The 17,360-nt window shown below is 41.3% G+C and overlaps 1 protein-coding gene across 1 annotated transcript in view; it reads left to right on the top strand.

Moving 5' to 3' along the window:
- The window catches only part of LOC126175423 (equilibrative nucleoside transporter 4), a 176,084-nt gene that overhangs the window by 39,519 nt on the left and 119,205 nt on the right, over window positions 1–17,360 (top strand). The window contains exon 6 of the mRNA XM_049922222.1: window positions 5,344–5,567. Within this exon, the coding sequence (XP_049778179.1) occupies window positions 5,344–5,567 (224 nt within the window). The remainder of the gene's footprint in view (window positions 1–5,343; window positions 5,568–17,360) is intronic.

The raw sequence follows: 17,360 nt of genomic DNA, 5'->3' as shown, positions 1-17,360 counted from the left end.
GAGATTATCATCTGCTTGCATTATACTATTGTTGGTTGAATGGTAATGCACAGTGTTTATATTATCAAAATGTAGGACTACTATTGCCTAAAATTGTATAGAATTTTCTCATCTGGCTATAATCAAATCTAGTACTTACTTTAATTTGCCTAATTGACAAACAGTTTTGTCCACTTTTGGAGAGTTAAGAAACAGCTAGAAAAATGATCCCCTCAGATCAATAAATATTTTCAGATAAAAATTGATGATCACTACAATGCTTCTGGATTTGAAAGTGATTTGGGAAGTCATTGATCTGGAGCATTGTTATACACCAAAATATCTTGCAGTTACCTTAGACAGATCACTCACTTACCAGCAGCACTGCTTTGATGCTAAACATAAGATGTCAGCTTGAAACATTGTCATCTGGAAACTAGTTGGTAGTAATTGGAGTACCCAACCATAAGTGATCTGTACTTTTGCTATGACACTCTGTTTCTCAACTGGTGAATAAGCGTGCCAAATGTGATATAAATCTGTTCACATGAAAGAAATAACACAGATCCAATGAAATTGCAAGGCTAATTACTGTTTATAAAGTGTACTGTGTGGCAGGTGTTGCTGCTCCTGACACACGCCAGAAAGTAGCTGCAAATGCCAAAAGGAAGAAAGTTAAAGAAATTGAGTTACATCCACTGCAGGGAAATAAGGCACAGACTGAAATTTAGGAAGTGCTTTTTTTTACAGTCAACATCTTTACTAAATACGTCAGCCAAGAAAGCCAGACAAAAAGTATGGGCAGCCAAAATAAATCATCCTCAATTGTGGGTAAAGCCAGGAGAACACTTACCTGCCAGAGACAACTTTGACTGGACCACATGTGTAAATCACTGACCAGGCTATGAATGGGCATTGCAAAACTAAGAACAACCTAATGAAATGGGGAGACTTGCAAGGGCCAACACTTTGTGCATGGGAGAAGTACATAAATGAAACATCTGTCTCGTTGCTTATGTTACTGTAATTCTTGGAAAGAAGAGGAATTCTTCAGTTCACAAGAAAATGCGGTAGCAGTTTCTCATTTCTGGACAAAGATTGTTTGAGTTCAGTTTTGTATTTGCATGTAAGTATAAATTCCTTCTATTTTCATGCCTGAAACTGTAAAATTATAGAATCCTTTGTGTATACCTCTGACTCAAATTAATGAATAAGTACAAGCTTTTGGAAATAATTTATGCATAAAGAAGGACGGTCAGTGAATAGCAGAAGCACTGGGTCATCAATAGGCACAAAGAAAAGGGAAAGAACACTCGCTAACATTCAGAATAAATCTTTTATTGAGTTACAGTATAAACACTCACACACTCACACACACACACACACACACACACACACACACACACACACACCTGTGCCCTTACATTATACTGGCTGGACATACATTATTAGGAATGCATTTCACACAGGTGGGTTAGGGTGGGGTGGGGGCTGTGCTGGGCGGGGATGGTAGAGGAGGAAGGAGGCAGGAAGAGGTGTTGATGATGTGCGGCTAATGGCTCTCAGAGGGAGGCAGCAGGTTTGTTGGCTAAGGATGTGTGAGAAAGGAGTGACAGGTGCACAGACTAGGTATGTGGTACACTGGTATTTGAGTCAGTAGTGTGCAGAACATGATGAAGGTGATGTGGAGATATGGACTGGGAGGAGATGACAAGTCAGAAGAAGGCGAAACTGTTTGGTAGAAGATATGGGTACAATTTGTTAACAGAGGTTAAGGCTAGGAGGGTTAGGGAGGGAAGGATGTGTTGCAAGGATAACTGCCATCTGCGTAGTTCAGAAAAGCTGGTGATGAAGGGAAGGATCAAGATAGCCTGGATTGTGAAGCAGTCATTGAACTCAAGCCATGGCAATGACAACCAAGCAGCTGTCTGCTGGAATGAATGGCCACTGTCAAACTGCTGTCAAGAATGTAATTGACCACCATTTGGCAGTGGGCATTGATTCCAGTGGATAGCTGGTTGATTGTCTTCGTCAAGGCTTTGGCTATCTAACATTGTGTCCAGAAATGAGGGACATCTCATCCAAAATCATTACCTTCCTTCCTAAAGTGGTTTCCATTGCCAACCCAGCCTATGCAACATCCTGGTCCATCCCTATACATATTCCAGCCCCAACACAGATCATATTCCTCTGGAAGGCCCAGGTGCAAGACTTGCCCGATCCACTCATGCAGCACTTCCTGCTCAAGTCCTGTCATGGGTTTACTGTACCCCATCAGAAGCAGGACCATTGGTGAAAACAGCCATGTCTTACACCAACTTTGCTGCAGTCACTGCACAGCTTTTTATGTCAGTATGACAACCAACCAACTTTCCACCAGAATGAATAACCATTGCTAAACTGTGACCGAGAAGAAAGTTGACCACCTAGTGGCACAAAATGCAGCTGAAATGCTCAAATTCAATGTCTGCTTCACAACTCTGGCCATCTGGATCCTTTCTTCCATCACCAGCTTTTCTCAACTATGCAGATGGGGCTTATCTTTGCAAAATGTAATTCACTCCCATAACCCTTCTGGTTCTAATCTCCATTAATAACCCAATGTCCCCATACCCTCTACTAAACACTTTCTGTCTTGTAACCCCCTTCCAGCCCCATCTCCACATTACAATCATGTGCCGCACCCCACAGGCTCCATTATCCGTGTATCACATGCCTAGCCTATGCACCTGCCACCCCTCGATTATCTGCCCACCCAGCACAACCCCCAATCCACCTTAGTCAACCTGAAAGCTGGTAAGTTTGCCTGTTGACAACCCAACAGCTGTGCTATTCAGTGAGCGGTCTCATTTCTCCTAAATTATTTGTCTCTGCCAGATATTTTCCTATTATATGTATATGCTGTTAGAGACAGACACAGAATTTGTTCTTATAGATTTCTGAATAAATTATTTCTTTAGCTAGAGGACACACACACACACACACACACACACACACACACACACACACACACACACACACAAACTGTGCCCCTATAGGTGTGCTACAACATTATGTCCAGTGCGGCTGCAGAATCATATTTATTTTCTTTCCAGCTCTTTTTAAGGTAGATCAGTAGCTGACATCTGCAAATTAGACCCAACTACTTTGTAAGTCCTGTTTGGGACCAGCAGGCAGAAATATTTGGAATAAATACTTGCATTATTGATATTAATATTAACAATATAAGGAAAAGATTATTTGTTTACTTGGTACATGATCTACAGAGTTAACAAGAGCATAAAAAAATCATTTGGTGGTAAAATACACCACATTATGAATTATAGATGAAGTAGTGAGCACAGAAAACCAGTATCAAATGTGTACCTTTTGTAGAAATACTGTCCTAGCTGCTTGGTGAACTGGAATACACCACTCTGTGTTTAGGCTTTACCCCCCCCCCCCCTTTTTTTTTACAGTAATGATTAGTGTTGGTATAGTGATGTCTCCAACTTTTGTAGTCCTATCACCCTCACTTGCGAATAATATTATGGTATGTTGATAGTTATTACTTTCGAACTGTCTAATCACAACTGAATGAAATTGTGTTTTAATTAATAATAGTAATAATTATCAACATACTATAATAGTATAGTGATGGTTTATTGTTTGTGTAATGTACAGGTAAAGCTTCTACAGTTAGTATGTCTTTTGTTAATGTATACCTGGGCTTATTCCACAGCCCCTGATGGTTTCCCTTGCTTATGGATATACAGAACATGATGAATGAACGAATGAGAAGTATTAAAGATTTATAGTCACTGAATCATTGTATACATTCATAGACCAAGTGAATTTATCTTTGTTAATCAGGATTTGGTCCATGGCTATCTTACTTGTTGTCATTATTGTAAGATTTACCATGATACATTACATGACTTTATTTTATATTACTGCAATCTCAATTTTTCTGCTCTAAAGGGCACTATTTGCTATGTTTTTGATTTTAGATCATCCTTAGTGAGTATAGCTATTCACACAAAGCACCACCAGGTCTACAGTAGTAGTCTGCCAAAAAGAAATTTTATAAGGAGACTGATTTTGTTATGTTATCATCAATATCAGAATTTTCAGACTTCCCTCAGAAAGACACATTCTCAATACAGCTTCTAATTCATGACTTATTAATACATTTAATTCTTATGTTTTATTAGATAGACACATTCACAGGAATGTTTGCAGTATCATCATTGAAAAATAACTTGCTGAAGTCAACCATGTGCACCATAAAGAGGCAGTTACACTGCTAAGACTGGGACAGGATTTATAAATAAGTTCTGAGTCTTGCTTCATTAGCTGGAGGAGGACAGCATTGCTATGGCAGAGAAATGAAGATTGAAGGGGCTGCCAAGGCATGTTTCGAAAAGGAAAGATGAGAATAGTCTTACCATGAACAGAAAACAATAGAGAAAGAGGGGAGGGTGATTCATGTGGGTGGCAGTGGCATTTTTTAAAAATTAAATCTATAACAATAAATCAGAAAAATGAGGCAAGGTGAGAAGTATGAAAGAAATGGAGGGCAGATTGAGTTTTCTCATTTTGAGACGACAGAAGGAGTGATCTGTTTTACTTGCTAAAAATGTGCGATCTTGGCTTTAGAATGTTTTTATCAAATGTAGGGTAGAGTTTACTGGAAAAAGTAAAACAGAGGCTACAAAACTGAATGAAGGGAACAACAGTGAGTCAGACTGACCACACAGTAGGAAGAAATATGGTCAGGCTGTAAATATAAGTTAGGAAAGGAGTGAAGTTTGAAGGAAGTCTGAAAATTCTAGTATTGGTTAAATGGAATTCTACATTTGGAAACTTGATATGTGATCTGAAGTTTTCCCGGTGTATTTCCAATTTGAACAGTTCTCGGGTATCCGACCGGATAGTGTCGTAATTTCTCCTCAATATTTCGGCAGACGTACACGCTGCCATCTTCAGGTAGTTCCTGACAAATGCTGTGCTGTTCCTCTCAGCACCCTATATATAGGGTCTGTCTGAAGATGGCAGCATGTACGTCTGCCGAAATATTGAGGAGAAATTACAACACTACCCGGCCGGATACCTGAGAACTGTTCAATTTGGAAACTTATTACTCAGTTGGTTAGATTCTTTGGGTGAATTTTACATTAAAATACTAAATGGTGCAATTACACACTCCTTAAATTCCTAATTTAAGATCTGCAGGAAAGTGTAGATCAGGAAACAATGTTCTCAAATGTGCTACTAAAATTGTGAGTTCTTTTGTATGCCACTTTTTCAACATTATCTTAATAACTGAATTATTTCACCTGTATCTTTGTGGAAATGTTATTGCAGTCATAAATGATTCTTCAGGTGCAGCCGGATTTCTTGTGTCCAGTAATCGCATTATAACGAAGTTGCTGCTAGATGATCAGCGCGTGAACACTATTATCTTCTTTGTGATGTCAGTGGCAATAATAGCATTGTGCTTTGGACTGCATCAGGTGGTTAAGAGGACAGATTTTGTACAGTTTTATATAACTCTTTGTAGAGAATCACGTAAGATTGTGCTAGAGCCAACAGAGGATGTTGGTTTGGTAAGTATGACAATGTTTTCATGTTTATGGTTTACTTCTTGACAAATAGATCAGTCGTAATAATGTAATTGTTAGTACTCAAGCTTTCCTGGCTGATGTGTTCAATGTATGTATCTCCAGTCTGTCACCAGATCGTGTTTTGTAAATCTCTCATTTCCTCAAGGCAACTGCTCAAAATTATCAGGAGGGTGCTGCTGACATGTAGCATTTGCTGGTGTTCACACTGCATCCTTCGCAGACCCGAGAGCAAGTTGCTGGTAACAATTACTGTTTTCCGGTGTTTAAAAATAATATTTGAAATGAGATCAAATCTTAAAAACTTCCTGGCAGATTAAAACTGTGTGCCAGACTGAGACTTGAAGTCGGGGCCTTTGCCTTTTGTGGGCAAGTGTTCTACTGACTGAGCTACCCAAGCACGACTCGTGACCCATCCTCACAGCTTCAATTCTGCCTGAACCTTATCTCCTACCTTCCAAACTTCACAGAAGCTCTTCTGCAAACCTTGATAATCTGGTCAGTCCATAAAAATGATACACAAAATTGAGTGATTCATAAATGTAATGTAGACATTACCTCCTTTCTGTAGATTCACAAAGATTTTTAAATGTTATCAGGACAGGACATTCAGGTCACCTGTATTGCATGACATAGACTGAGATTACCCACCACAATTTCAAATTCTGCTGCAGTCATTCCTCTCCCACTTGTGCTATTCCTGGACATCTTCCCACTTCATTTTACTTCTCTTCTGACTACAATTTCTAATTATTGTTTCCTCAGCTTCCAAATCATATTTTTTCCGTTGTCTGCAGAAGTACCAGTCTATCACTGTGGTGTTATTTATTCTCTTTCTACACTGAAGTGCCAAAGAAACTGGTAAGGGCACACACATCTTCAAATACAGAGATACACTATGTGATCAAAAGTATCCAGACACCCCCAGAAACATACGTTTTTCATATTAGGTGCATTGTACTGCCATCTACTACATATCAGTGACCTCAGTAGTCATTAGACATCGTGAGAGAGCAGAATGGGATGCTCCAGGGAACTCACGGACTTCAAATGTGGTCACATGATTGGGTGTCACTTGTGTCAAATGTCTGTACATGAGATTTCCACACTCTTAAACGTCCCTAGGTCCACTGCTTCCAATGTGATAGTGAAGTGTAAATGTGGAGGGACATGTACAGCACAAAATCATACAGGCTGACCTCATCTGTTGACTCACAGAGACCGCCGACAGTTGAAGAGGGTTGTAACATGTAATAGGCAGACATCTATCCAGACCATCACATAGGAATTCCAAGCTGTATCAGGATCCACTGCAAGTACTATGACAGATAGGCAGGAGGTGAGAAAACTTTGATTTCATGGTCAAGCGGCTGCTCATAAGCCACACATCACATTGGTAAATGCCAAACGACGCCTCACTTGGTGTAAGGAGCATAAACGTTCGATGATTGAACAGCTGAAAAACATTGTGTGGAGTGACGAATCATGGTACAAAATGTGGCGATCCGATGGCAGAGTGTGGATATTGCGAATGTCCAGTGAACGTCATCTGCCAGCATGTGTAGTGCCAACAGCAAAATTCAGAGGCGTTGGTGTTATGGTGTGGTCGTGTTTTTCATGGAGGGAGGCTTGCACCCCTTGTTGTTTTGTGTGGCACTATCACAGCACAGGCCTACATTGTTCCCACTGTTACGCAGTTTGGAGATGGCAATTGCTTCTTTCAACATGATCGAGCTCCTGTTCATAATGCACGGCCTGTGGCAGAGTGGTTACCCGACAATAACTCCCCTGTAATAGACTGGCCTGGAGTCCTGCCCTGAATCCTATAGAACATCTTTGGGATGTTTTGGAATGCTGACTTTGTGCCGGTCCTCACTGACTGACATCGATACCTCTCCTAAGTGCAGCAATCCGTGAAGAATGTGCTGTCATTCCCCAAAAAACCCTGCAGCACCTGATTGAATGCATGCCTGCAAGAGTGGAAGCTGTCATCAAGGCTAAGGGTTGGCCAATACCACACTGAATTCCAGCATTTCTGATGGAGGGTGCCACAGACTTGTAAGTCATATTCAGCCAGGTGTCCAGATACTTTTGATCACATACTGTTTGTAACAGGCATAATATGGTGCTGCAGTTGGCAACACCTACATAAGACAACAAGGGTCTAGTGCAGTTGTTACATTGGTTACTGCTGCTACAATGGCAGGTTATCAAAGTTTGAATGTGGTGTTATAGTTGACGTGCAAGTGATGGGACACAGCACATCTGAGGTAGTGATGAAGTGGGGATTTTCCCATATGACCATTTCATGAGTGCGCTGTGAATATCAGGAATATGGGAAAACATCAAATCTCCAATATTGCTGCAGCCGGAAAAAGATCTAGCAAGAATGAGACCAATGACGACTGAAGAGAATTGTTCAGTGTGACAGAACTCAACTCCTGCAGGTTGCTACAGATTTCAATGCTGGGCCATCAACAAGTGTCAGCATGCGAATCATACAGTGAAACATCATTGATATGGGCTTTTGGGGCCAAAGGCCCACTCGTTTACCCTTGATGACTGCATGAGACAAAGCTTTATGCCTCGCCTGGGCCTGTCAACACCAACATTGGACTGTTGGTGACTGGAAACATGTTATCTGGTCAGATGAGTCTTGCTTCAAATTGTATTGAGCGGATGGATATGAACGGGTATGGAGACAACCTCATGAACCCCTGGGGGCTATTCAAGCTGGTGGAGGCTATCTAATGGTGTGGGGCATGTGCAGTTAGTATGATATGGGACCCTGATAAGTCTAGATACGACTCTGCAGGTGTCATGTATGCAAGCATCCTGTCTGATCACCTGTGTAGTGAAAACTTCTGCCACCAAATTTAACAGCAACACCAAATGTAGTGGGGAGAGGTAAAAGGCACAGTATTAAGAGTTGCCCAAGCTTTCCAAGTGATTTATTGTTTCCAACTAAAGTGCCCCCATTCCTCTTGATCTGCATCACTGGGTCCCGAAATGCTGAGGACACCACTTCGCTGTCTCCGAAACGGCTTTGCATGGAATGGCTGTCTCAGTGACCCGTGCACGCACTGCTGTCAGTCGGCATTGTACGGCAGCAGAGTTACGTCGTCGTCAGGATGCCGGCAGTTGACTCAGCAGTCTGCGACCCTGCCGACTCAGTGCCTCTCAGTATGAGCCACAGGCCGCCAACTGCGTGCTTCTCTCTGGCGTGGTTAAGATCGCGTGGCAACAACAAACGCCCGCGATCTGGAGGCTGAATCTGCGGCCCTCACCTCGGGATGCCCCCCGCATATATCGGAAGCCAGGACAACTGCCCATGGTAGCGAGCCGTGGAATGGCCCACCGCTGGTTGGCTACAGACCCCGCCTCGATCGAAACAGCGATCTGCCATGTACTGGAAGGCTATTTATACGTGGCTGTGTGCCTCTGTTTTGCCATATGCGCCGCTACGCGTCACATACACATAACACGCTAGGTTGGCCAGTGGGTCCCTTCTGCCTGTGATTTGCGACATGCAAAATCACTACATATACTCTTTCAGCAATTTGATGGCCCTGTGGCCTCTATTCTACATCACAACTGTTGGTATGCGTAACTCGGTGCAATCTGGCCCGCACCTAGCTGACTTGCGCTCAGATTGTTGCACAAACCTAACTTTCCCTATCCTAAACGGTAGTGCCACTACATTATTCCCCTCTTCAGAAAGACCCAGTCCCCAGGATGACCCTTAACTACCTCTTACCTTGTTTGGGTTGGCACCTATGACATATTTCTGTACTACTAGAAAATTTAAATGTGGTCTAGTGCACCTTAAAACCATGACATGAAACAAAATGAAAAATTCCTTATTGGCGACCACTGTTCAATCAACCCCTTTTCTACTCGTTTCACACCCTTGGTATCCAATCCACTGGGACTTGGACTACCCTTGGTTCCCTCTTGGAATTAGCTCTCCGCCTGATCAGAAAGAAAACAACACATAACAAAGTTAAGGCTGCGATGACACTTGGCACAGCAGTGCTCAAAATGAATGTTGTTTGCCGTTGCATTTCTCTATACTGAGCGACATGTTGCACAAGCTGTTCGGCTGATATGCGCCCCTCTTGATCTAAAATGAACTGGTTTTACGGATCTCAACAGACCTGGCTCCAGAATTTGATTTAACAAGGTCAGATTCTGCCTTGGCAAAAACTCTAAAGTGGCTTCCGGCCAGTACAGCTGTGGCTGTGTAACATTCAATTGCGTGACTCCTGAAATTGATGCTGGCAGGTGGAAGATTGGTCCTATTATGTTACACTTAGTTCCATTGATTAAAATTCCCGCTCCCCTCGAGCTCTATATGTTTTTATTCTGCAAATACGCTACTACTTTCTGGATCGCAAAGCATACAGTACTTCATTCTGTACTCTATCTTCTTGGTTTTCTCTGTTCTTAGCACCTCTCTTTACTCTCTCTTTCCTTCTCTTTCCTTCCTGTGACTCACCTGGAATAACATCTGGGCAACTCTTAAATGGTCGTAACAGCCCAAGGTGTACTATCGTTGTTCTAGTTGGCAGCTGAAGCTTAATATAAATGGGAGATGTGGTTTCAACAACTCGGTATGGCCCTTGATACCTCGTGAGGAACTTCTTTGTTTTCCATTTTTGCATATACAGGGTGTATACGACCCGGGAGATCCGGGAAAAACCCGGGAATTTTTTTAGAATTCTGGGAATTTTCCGTTGTTTTAGTTTTCAGTTAAATTTTTGTAATTTTGACTGGTAAGAATCGATACTTTAACAAAGGATATTACTGTATCCTGCCACTGCAGAATAATAGTGCAACAATAAAATGTGAACAAGAAAAAAAAGGAAAATAAAACATAAATTGCAAAGGAAATGTGCTATATACAACAACAAAACACAGTGTTCATACAAGCGTTTGCCAACAGCAAAATGTGTCAAAGGCTTCAGGAAGACTATGCAATACTTCATAACAACAAATTGCCTCTGATGAGCGTGATGTCACAACTGTTTACATTAGATTCGTTTTAGCAGTTCCGAGCGGGCTCATGCGCATGTGCAGTTGAGTGGCTTATGAGTGGTACCTTCTCCCGTTTTTGGATACATAAATGTGGCTGTTGGCTGTATAAGCAGTCGCAGCAAGCAGCTGGATGCAACCGGGAAAAATTTTAAGGCCGCGCCCAAGCTGCTAGATTCACATATGCACAGTATTAACAATGAAGTTATTTTTGTCGGTTTGCTACAGAAATTTGGTTTTTATCAATCTTCTATGCTGTGGCAGTCCATGTTTTTGAAATAAAGTGTTTTGTTCCACACTATTGGCTAATTTCAAGTGCATGTATAGCACACAACAACTCAATATGTCTCAATATGGGCCTCAGTCTTTTTGGTCACACGTTTTTTAATTGTGCCAGCAATCCCTTGGTTTGGTCAACTCTACTTTCAATAGCACACAACAAGTCAGTATGTCTCAACAGGATCATGATGGGTTCCCCAACATGATCACTGCATGTACGCTTTCTGAGCAATTGAATCATCTACACTCTTGAGTCTCTGTTCAACTGTATTCAACTTTGTTGGTACTATTAGAGGATGCCTCGCTCTTGAGCAGCACATTATCTAATAACTTTCCCTGTGTCTTTAACCATAGAACCTGAGCATTTAACCTGTTACATAGCTTATTGCTGTGATCCTGAAGGGCTTTGTCAAACAAATCTTTTACTGCTTGCAAGCCGAGACCTAATTTAGCATCCAAATCTGTACTAAACTTTACACCTTCAAACTCTAACTTCACATACTGAGTACCTGTCAACAATTTTGACATCCCGCATTTATCACTTTTCAGCTCAGGCTTTTCATAACCTTGCCCCTTGCACCTCTAATTTAGTCACTGCATTTGCAGAGCAGTTATTAGCTGAGTGAACATAGATTACTTGCATTGCACCAGTGACAATAACTGGTTGTGATGCAGCACTTACTTGCCTTTTGGTAGCTTGCTTCATTGATCAGAGGTGTGTCAGTTCTTCTGTTGTAAGTGTGCTGCATTGTGCTTATGGCAGTGGCAGCATCAGTGGCCTAGCTGGGCATCAAACAACTATGAGGCACACTCTCGGTGTCCTCTGTGGTAGGGACACCAGGCAGGTCTTTTTCAGCCAAAGCCCTGGGGCTGTTGGCTGCAGTGCAGCTTGGGTCTTTGCAGACAATGACACCTGCATCAATTGGAGCAGTGGCCCAGCAAGCAGTGGTAATGCTGGGAGCCAGAGGATGAGAGGTTTTCCTTACCCTTGAGCTCTTTATTGGCTAGACCAATTGTTTTGCTCCATAATATCCCTCTCTTATGGCATTGTTGTGATGCACAACAAAGGAAAAAGTCTCTCACTCTCTCTTTCGTAGTGGGACAACAATTTGAGCACGGTCCATATCAGGACATAGGTTAGTGGTTAGCTGCTTTCTTTTCTTCCACCACTCAGAGCTGATTGGTTGACAGCAGGGTAGGTTTGTTGTTGTTCTGTTATTTGCAGTAGATCACATACCAATGTGTCTCACAGATCTGGCTCTAATAGAAACCTAGCCTGTCCTGTCTGCCTCGGCTGCCACATTATGGCTGTTGTGAAATAAAAAATGAATATGTTAAACAGTAGCATGGTGAATCACAATCAAATCACAGATGTTGTTGTTGTTGTGGTCTTCAGTCCTGAGACTGGTTTGATGCAGCTCTCCATGCTACTCTATCCTGTGCAAGCTTCTTCATCTCCCAGTATCTACTGCAACCTACATCCTTCTGAATCTGCTTAGTGTATTCATCTCTTGGTCTCCCTCTACGATTTTTACCCTCCACACTGCCCTCCAATGCTAAATTTGTGATCCCTTGATGCCTCAAAACATGTCCTACCAACCGATCCCTTCTTCTAGTCAAGTTGTGCCACAAACTTCTCTTCTCCCCAATCCTATTCAATACCTCCTCATTAGTTACGTGATCTACCCACCTTATCTTCAGCATTCTTCTGTAGCACCACATTTCGAAAGCTTCTATTCTCTTCTTGTCCAAACTAGTTATCGTCCATGTTTCACTTCCATACATGGCTACACTCCATACAAATACTTTCAGAAATGACTTCCTGACACTTAAATCTATACTCGATGTTAACAAATTCCTCTTCTTGAGAAACGCTTTCCTTGCCATTGCCAGTCTACATTTTATATCCTCTCTACTTCGACCATCATCGGTTATTTTACTCCCTAAATAGGAATTCATTTAATTTGCTACCCTATCTGTTAGTGCTTCCCCATCTCCAGATAAAAGCTAGCTTGTTGTCTTCTTTGTTTTAAGGCTTCTTTTTTTCTGCAGTCACAGTTATACACTATAAAGGTTACATATCATCTTTCACAACTGTAATGAAAGTCTTATTAAGACTTTCATTATCTATATGACTTGTAAAAGGTAGCTTACTTTAAGATTTTCCTGCCTTCTGACCTGGCAGAATTAAAATTACGTAGCCCCCACATCAATTGGTCCTAAATGTGGGCAACACATTGGCAGGTCCAGAATACAAAATAATAATAACAATAATAATAATAATATTTTAATAGTAATATGAATATTTAGTTTTTCATCTTGTTAAATACTTACGCAATCTTTCTGTGATTGTGTCATTAGAGTTGTAATTTTGCCTCCTGTATAACTCTTGATTTGAAATATTATTAACTGAATTATTAAGTACTCTTTCTTTGTAAGGGCAGGAGGACAATGTCCCAAGGCCACTCCGTGTGTGTGTGTGTGTGTGTGTGTGTGTGTGTGTGTGTGTGTGTGTGAGAGAGAGAGAGAGAGAGAGAGAGAGAGAGAGAGAGTGGGGGGAGGGAGGGGGGGAGATCTCAGGTTTACTACTGGTATTGATATTGGTATTCGTAACACCTTCTGATGAGAAGAACCCTAACTACAAGTGTAATGCAGCAGAACTTCAAGCACTAGTGTGCCTTGTCAGAATGATACTCTGTTATAATGATTGTAATTTTTCCTCAGATCTGGAGAAGGTAGTAAATTGCTGAAATTGGTTGCTAAGTGTCTCACCAGCAGTCAGTACTCCTGAATAATTTTTTATTACTGTTAAGGTGTAATATGAAAAATCAAACAGTAGAGAGTCCAAAATGGAATAACAACAATGGAAAGAATACTGGAAATATTTAAACTTTTGGAGAAAATTTCGGCTTCTGAGTAAGGACTTTGTGTGGAAGCTTAAACATTTCTAGTATTCTTTCCATTGTGCCTGTTTGTGACTCAGTGCTTTTAGTTGACATTGGTGAATTTGGCTATGTGCTAAGTAAAGTTGGCCACATACCTGAGGCACAGAAAGGTAATTAGAGTGGCAGAGAAGTAAGTAGAGGATGTGTTTGTCTTGTCTTGTCTTGTCTTCCAGTACGACAACTCATGGACACATGTGACCCCTACCAATCATCTCCTATGGTATAAATTTTGACACAGAAGGCACGTGAATTTGTGAGTGAGCATTACAGATATGGTCGTCTTCAAATGCTCAACTTATTTGTAGCAAGTAACATTAAATTAATTATTGCTGCTATAGTACAACACATCCAGTAGAAGAAAAATGAAAATAAAAACATTTAGTAAATATTTGTGATTGTGCGTCATATTGCATAATGTGTTTAAGTATAAGTGCTTTTAGTGATTAATCTGTTAATCGTCTGCTCACGCAGAAAATGTAACAACACTTCATCAGGCAATTAGTGTGTCACAACTTTGGGGTAACTGAGGGTAGCAGCAACCTGAAATAGAAAACAGTTGAAAAAAGTGTACCGCAAGGTGCTGATTTTTAACAGTCAGTACTTGGCAGTCAGTGACTAGCTTATTGGGCCCCTAGATGGTCAACAGGGGCTCATAATGTACTAATTTTTGTAGGTTATCAATTAATAACAAGAGTAGTGTGTATGTGGCCCAAGATGTTGCTCCACAATGTCAGTATTGGCTCTTGAGCAAAAATGTTCGATGGCCACTGCTTTAAATGGCCTGTTTCCCTATGCAAAGCTTCATTATTAACTTGAATGTTAGCAGCTTCATCCAGCAAATACTGAATCATCTCCTGGGTTGTTGCTCTTGTACTGACAGTCATCTTCAGTAAAATTATGGAACCCTCAAAGTTACACATAAGTTTGTTTTTATTTAAATGAGCATTTAAATAAAAACAAACTTCTCAGCATTTAAATAAAAACAAACTTCTGTGCAACTTTGACAGTTTTGTAATTTCATTGAGTAATAGTAAGTTGCTGCCTACTGCCATCCAGCATGCTGGAAGCGATTGACAGACGTTTTGCTTACTACTACACCTCAAGTGTACAGTACACCCAAACAGAAGAGAAAGGAAAGGAAAAAAATGCAACCACATAGGCCCGAACTACAGTCAGCACTGGAATTCTTGCACTGACTGTGACTGCTGCGACATCCATTCCATTTCTGCCCACCATTGGTCCAGGCCCAAACTACAGTCAGCACTGGAATTCTTGCATCGACTGTCACTGTTGCTGCATCCTTTCCGTTTCTGCCCTCCATTGGTCCACCATTACAGCCTGCATCAGTTCTTCTGACACCAAAGTACATATTTGTCTGCAACTGCTGGTGGCAACAGCTGCCTAGGCATGTCTCCGAACTGTGGCAGAGTTTTATGCGATTACAAAATGTATGTAATACACTTTTGCTGTTCCCAAATTGTCCACCCACATCTGAACCTCTACTTGTGTAATTAGTTACTGAGGATCAGTTGTATAAAGTGACTGATATTTCATTACTACAACAAACTGAACTCAGAAATCTGCATTGTATGTCATTCCCAGCCTAAAATGAAGAATGTTAAAGCAATTGGAGTGGTGTTCATTAATTAAGTACACACATTTGAAGCACCAGATGTTTCCAGATGTGGAGAAACTAATAAGCTGATTATTTCACTGTGAACTAACATCAGCTTTCACTAGCAGAATTTCAGAGATCAAGGCAATTTCAATTGCAGTCGTCATTTCACAACCTAGTGACCCCACAAAAGATCAGATTTTGTTTTGCTGAGATGCAAGTTGAAACAAGTAATAAAGGAGTAGTTGTCAACACTCCCACATTGCTAAAGTTCATTTTCCCTCTTTTTTTCCCTCTTTTTTTCCCTCTTTTTTCCCCTCTAAGGTTAGGTTAAGGAGAATATCAACAATGAAATAATGAGTGCAGAAGCGATTAATGGCCCTCATAAGATTCTTGGAGGTGATTCATAATTAATGTGAAAAAGTTTGGAGGCCTTTCATAGACACTTAGCAGCAGAGTAAGAAGGGGAAATTTGACCTATTTGCGGTGAACATTTTAGTATGTGCAATTCAACAGCAGCAGATTTTGACTGAATGTCTCATACAAATATGCCTTCTAGGCTTTTAGTAATTTCTTTTTAACTGCTAAATGTGTGCTTAAACTGTTATGATAACTATATGCGTATTGATGAACAAGAATAATAAGCACATGTAGTAAATTATGAAGCTCATGCCCATCGGCCAGGATCTAGTGGGAGTTCTGTCTCAGTGATTATGTTCTGAACTATGGTTCCATGGCTCCAAATAGGTCTGGGATCTTCTGTTCTCTCTCTCTCTCTCTCTCTCTCTCTCTCTCTCTCTCTCTCTCTTTCCCCTCTGTGAATGTTCATTGGAATGGAAAATGCTGAACTGCATCATGGGTCAAAGCCCACTTTAAGCTGTTGGTTCCCACATATTTTGATGGATAAGTCTGTTCAAAGGTATGAGGCAGACTGTGCTGTAACACCTCCAATAGGAACACACCCAAGAAATAATTGTGGTAATAAAACCAACCTTCTGGGTGATGACATCTGTATCTAATGTGCGAAAAAGGCTAACAACTGTTTTGTGACTACGTGCATGGCAAACTTGGGGCCCCAAGTCATTGCTGTTCTTCTTCCTTTTCTGTGCTGCTGTTTTACTCTCTCTCTGTCTTTTCTCTGACTTATTCTCTAAGATGGATTCTTTGCTGACAATCTAGCTCACACGGAGGACACCGATTCTGGCTCCTCCAAAGTTAATCATTCATTTTACACCATGCATTTCAGTTCATTCCCACCCTCTGACTACACAAGGATCATGCTGTTGATGCCCAAGCTGTTACTTCCCAATACATGCCAAAGAGTAGGTATCTCCCCACTAGTGGGCATCAGGACAGCACTGGCCATCATACCAGTGGCCTTTGCCTTTGGTAGGTGGGGCCCACAGGGAGAGCCCTCAATCAGAGTAGAAGACATCATGGTGGATGTTTGGCATCATGCGACAATCAAAGTTATCAGCTGATGGCAACGAGGCTGCAGCAATCTCTTCAGACAACCAAGCGACTTGCGGTCAGTTGTTCCGCATAGTTCCTGGTTTGTATCCAGACAGGTGGAGGGTCCTTTCTCCCTATTAAACCAGTGTTTTTGTGGATAATATTGAAAAGTATTTGGTGAGCTCACCTCCTTTAACAAATGGCAAATTAAGATAGCAAATACTACCCAGCCATGGGTGTTACTCTCTTGTGAACAACTTGATGATTCACCTGTTACTATTGCACCTCATGAGGACATCTGCATCATATAGAGATTAATTTCTCACTGGGATCTAATGTTGCGGGCAGACAAATAATTAGGCAAGATCTTGGAGAAGTGAGGGATTCACTTCATACTTCAGGACCTACTATACAACAAGGTGGACACCTGCATGTTCATCCTTACTTTTGTGG

The sequence above is a fragment of the Schistocerca cancellata genome, chromosome 3 (genome assembly GCF_023864275.1).
Source record: "Schistocerca cancellata isolate TAMUIC-IGC-003103 chromosome 3, iqSchCanc2.1, whole genome shotgun sequence".
Lineage (NCBI taxonomy): Eukaryota > Metazoa > Arthropoda > Insecta > Orthoptera > Acrididae > Schistocerca > Schistocerca cancellata.
This window is presented reverse-complemented; position numbering and strand designations above follow the sequence as displayed.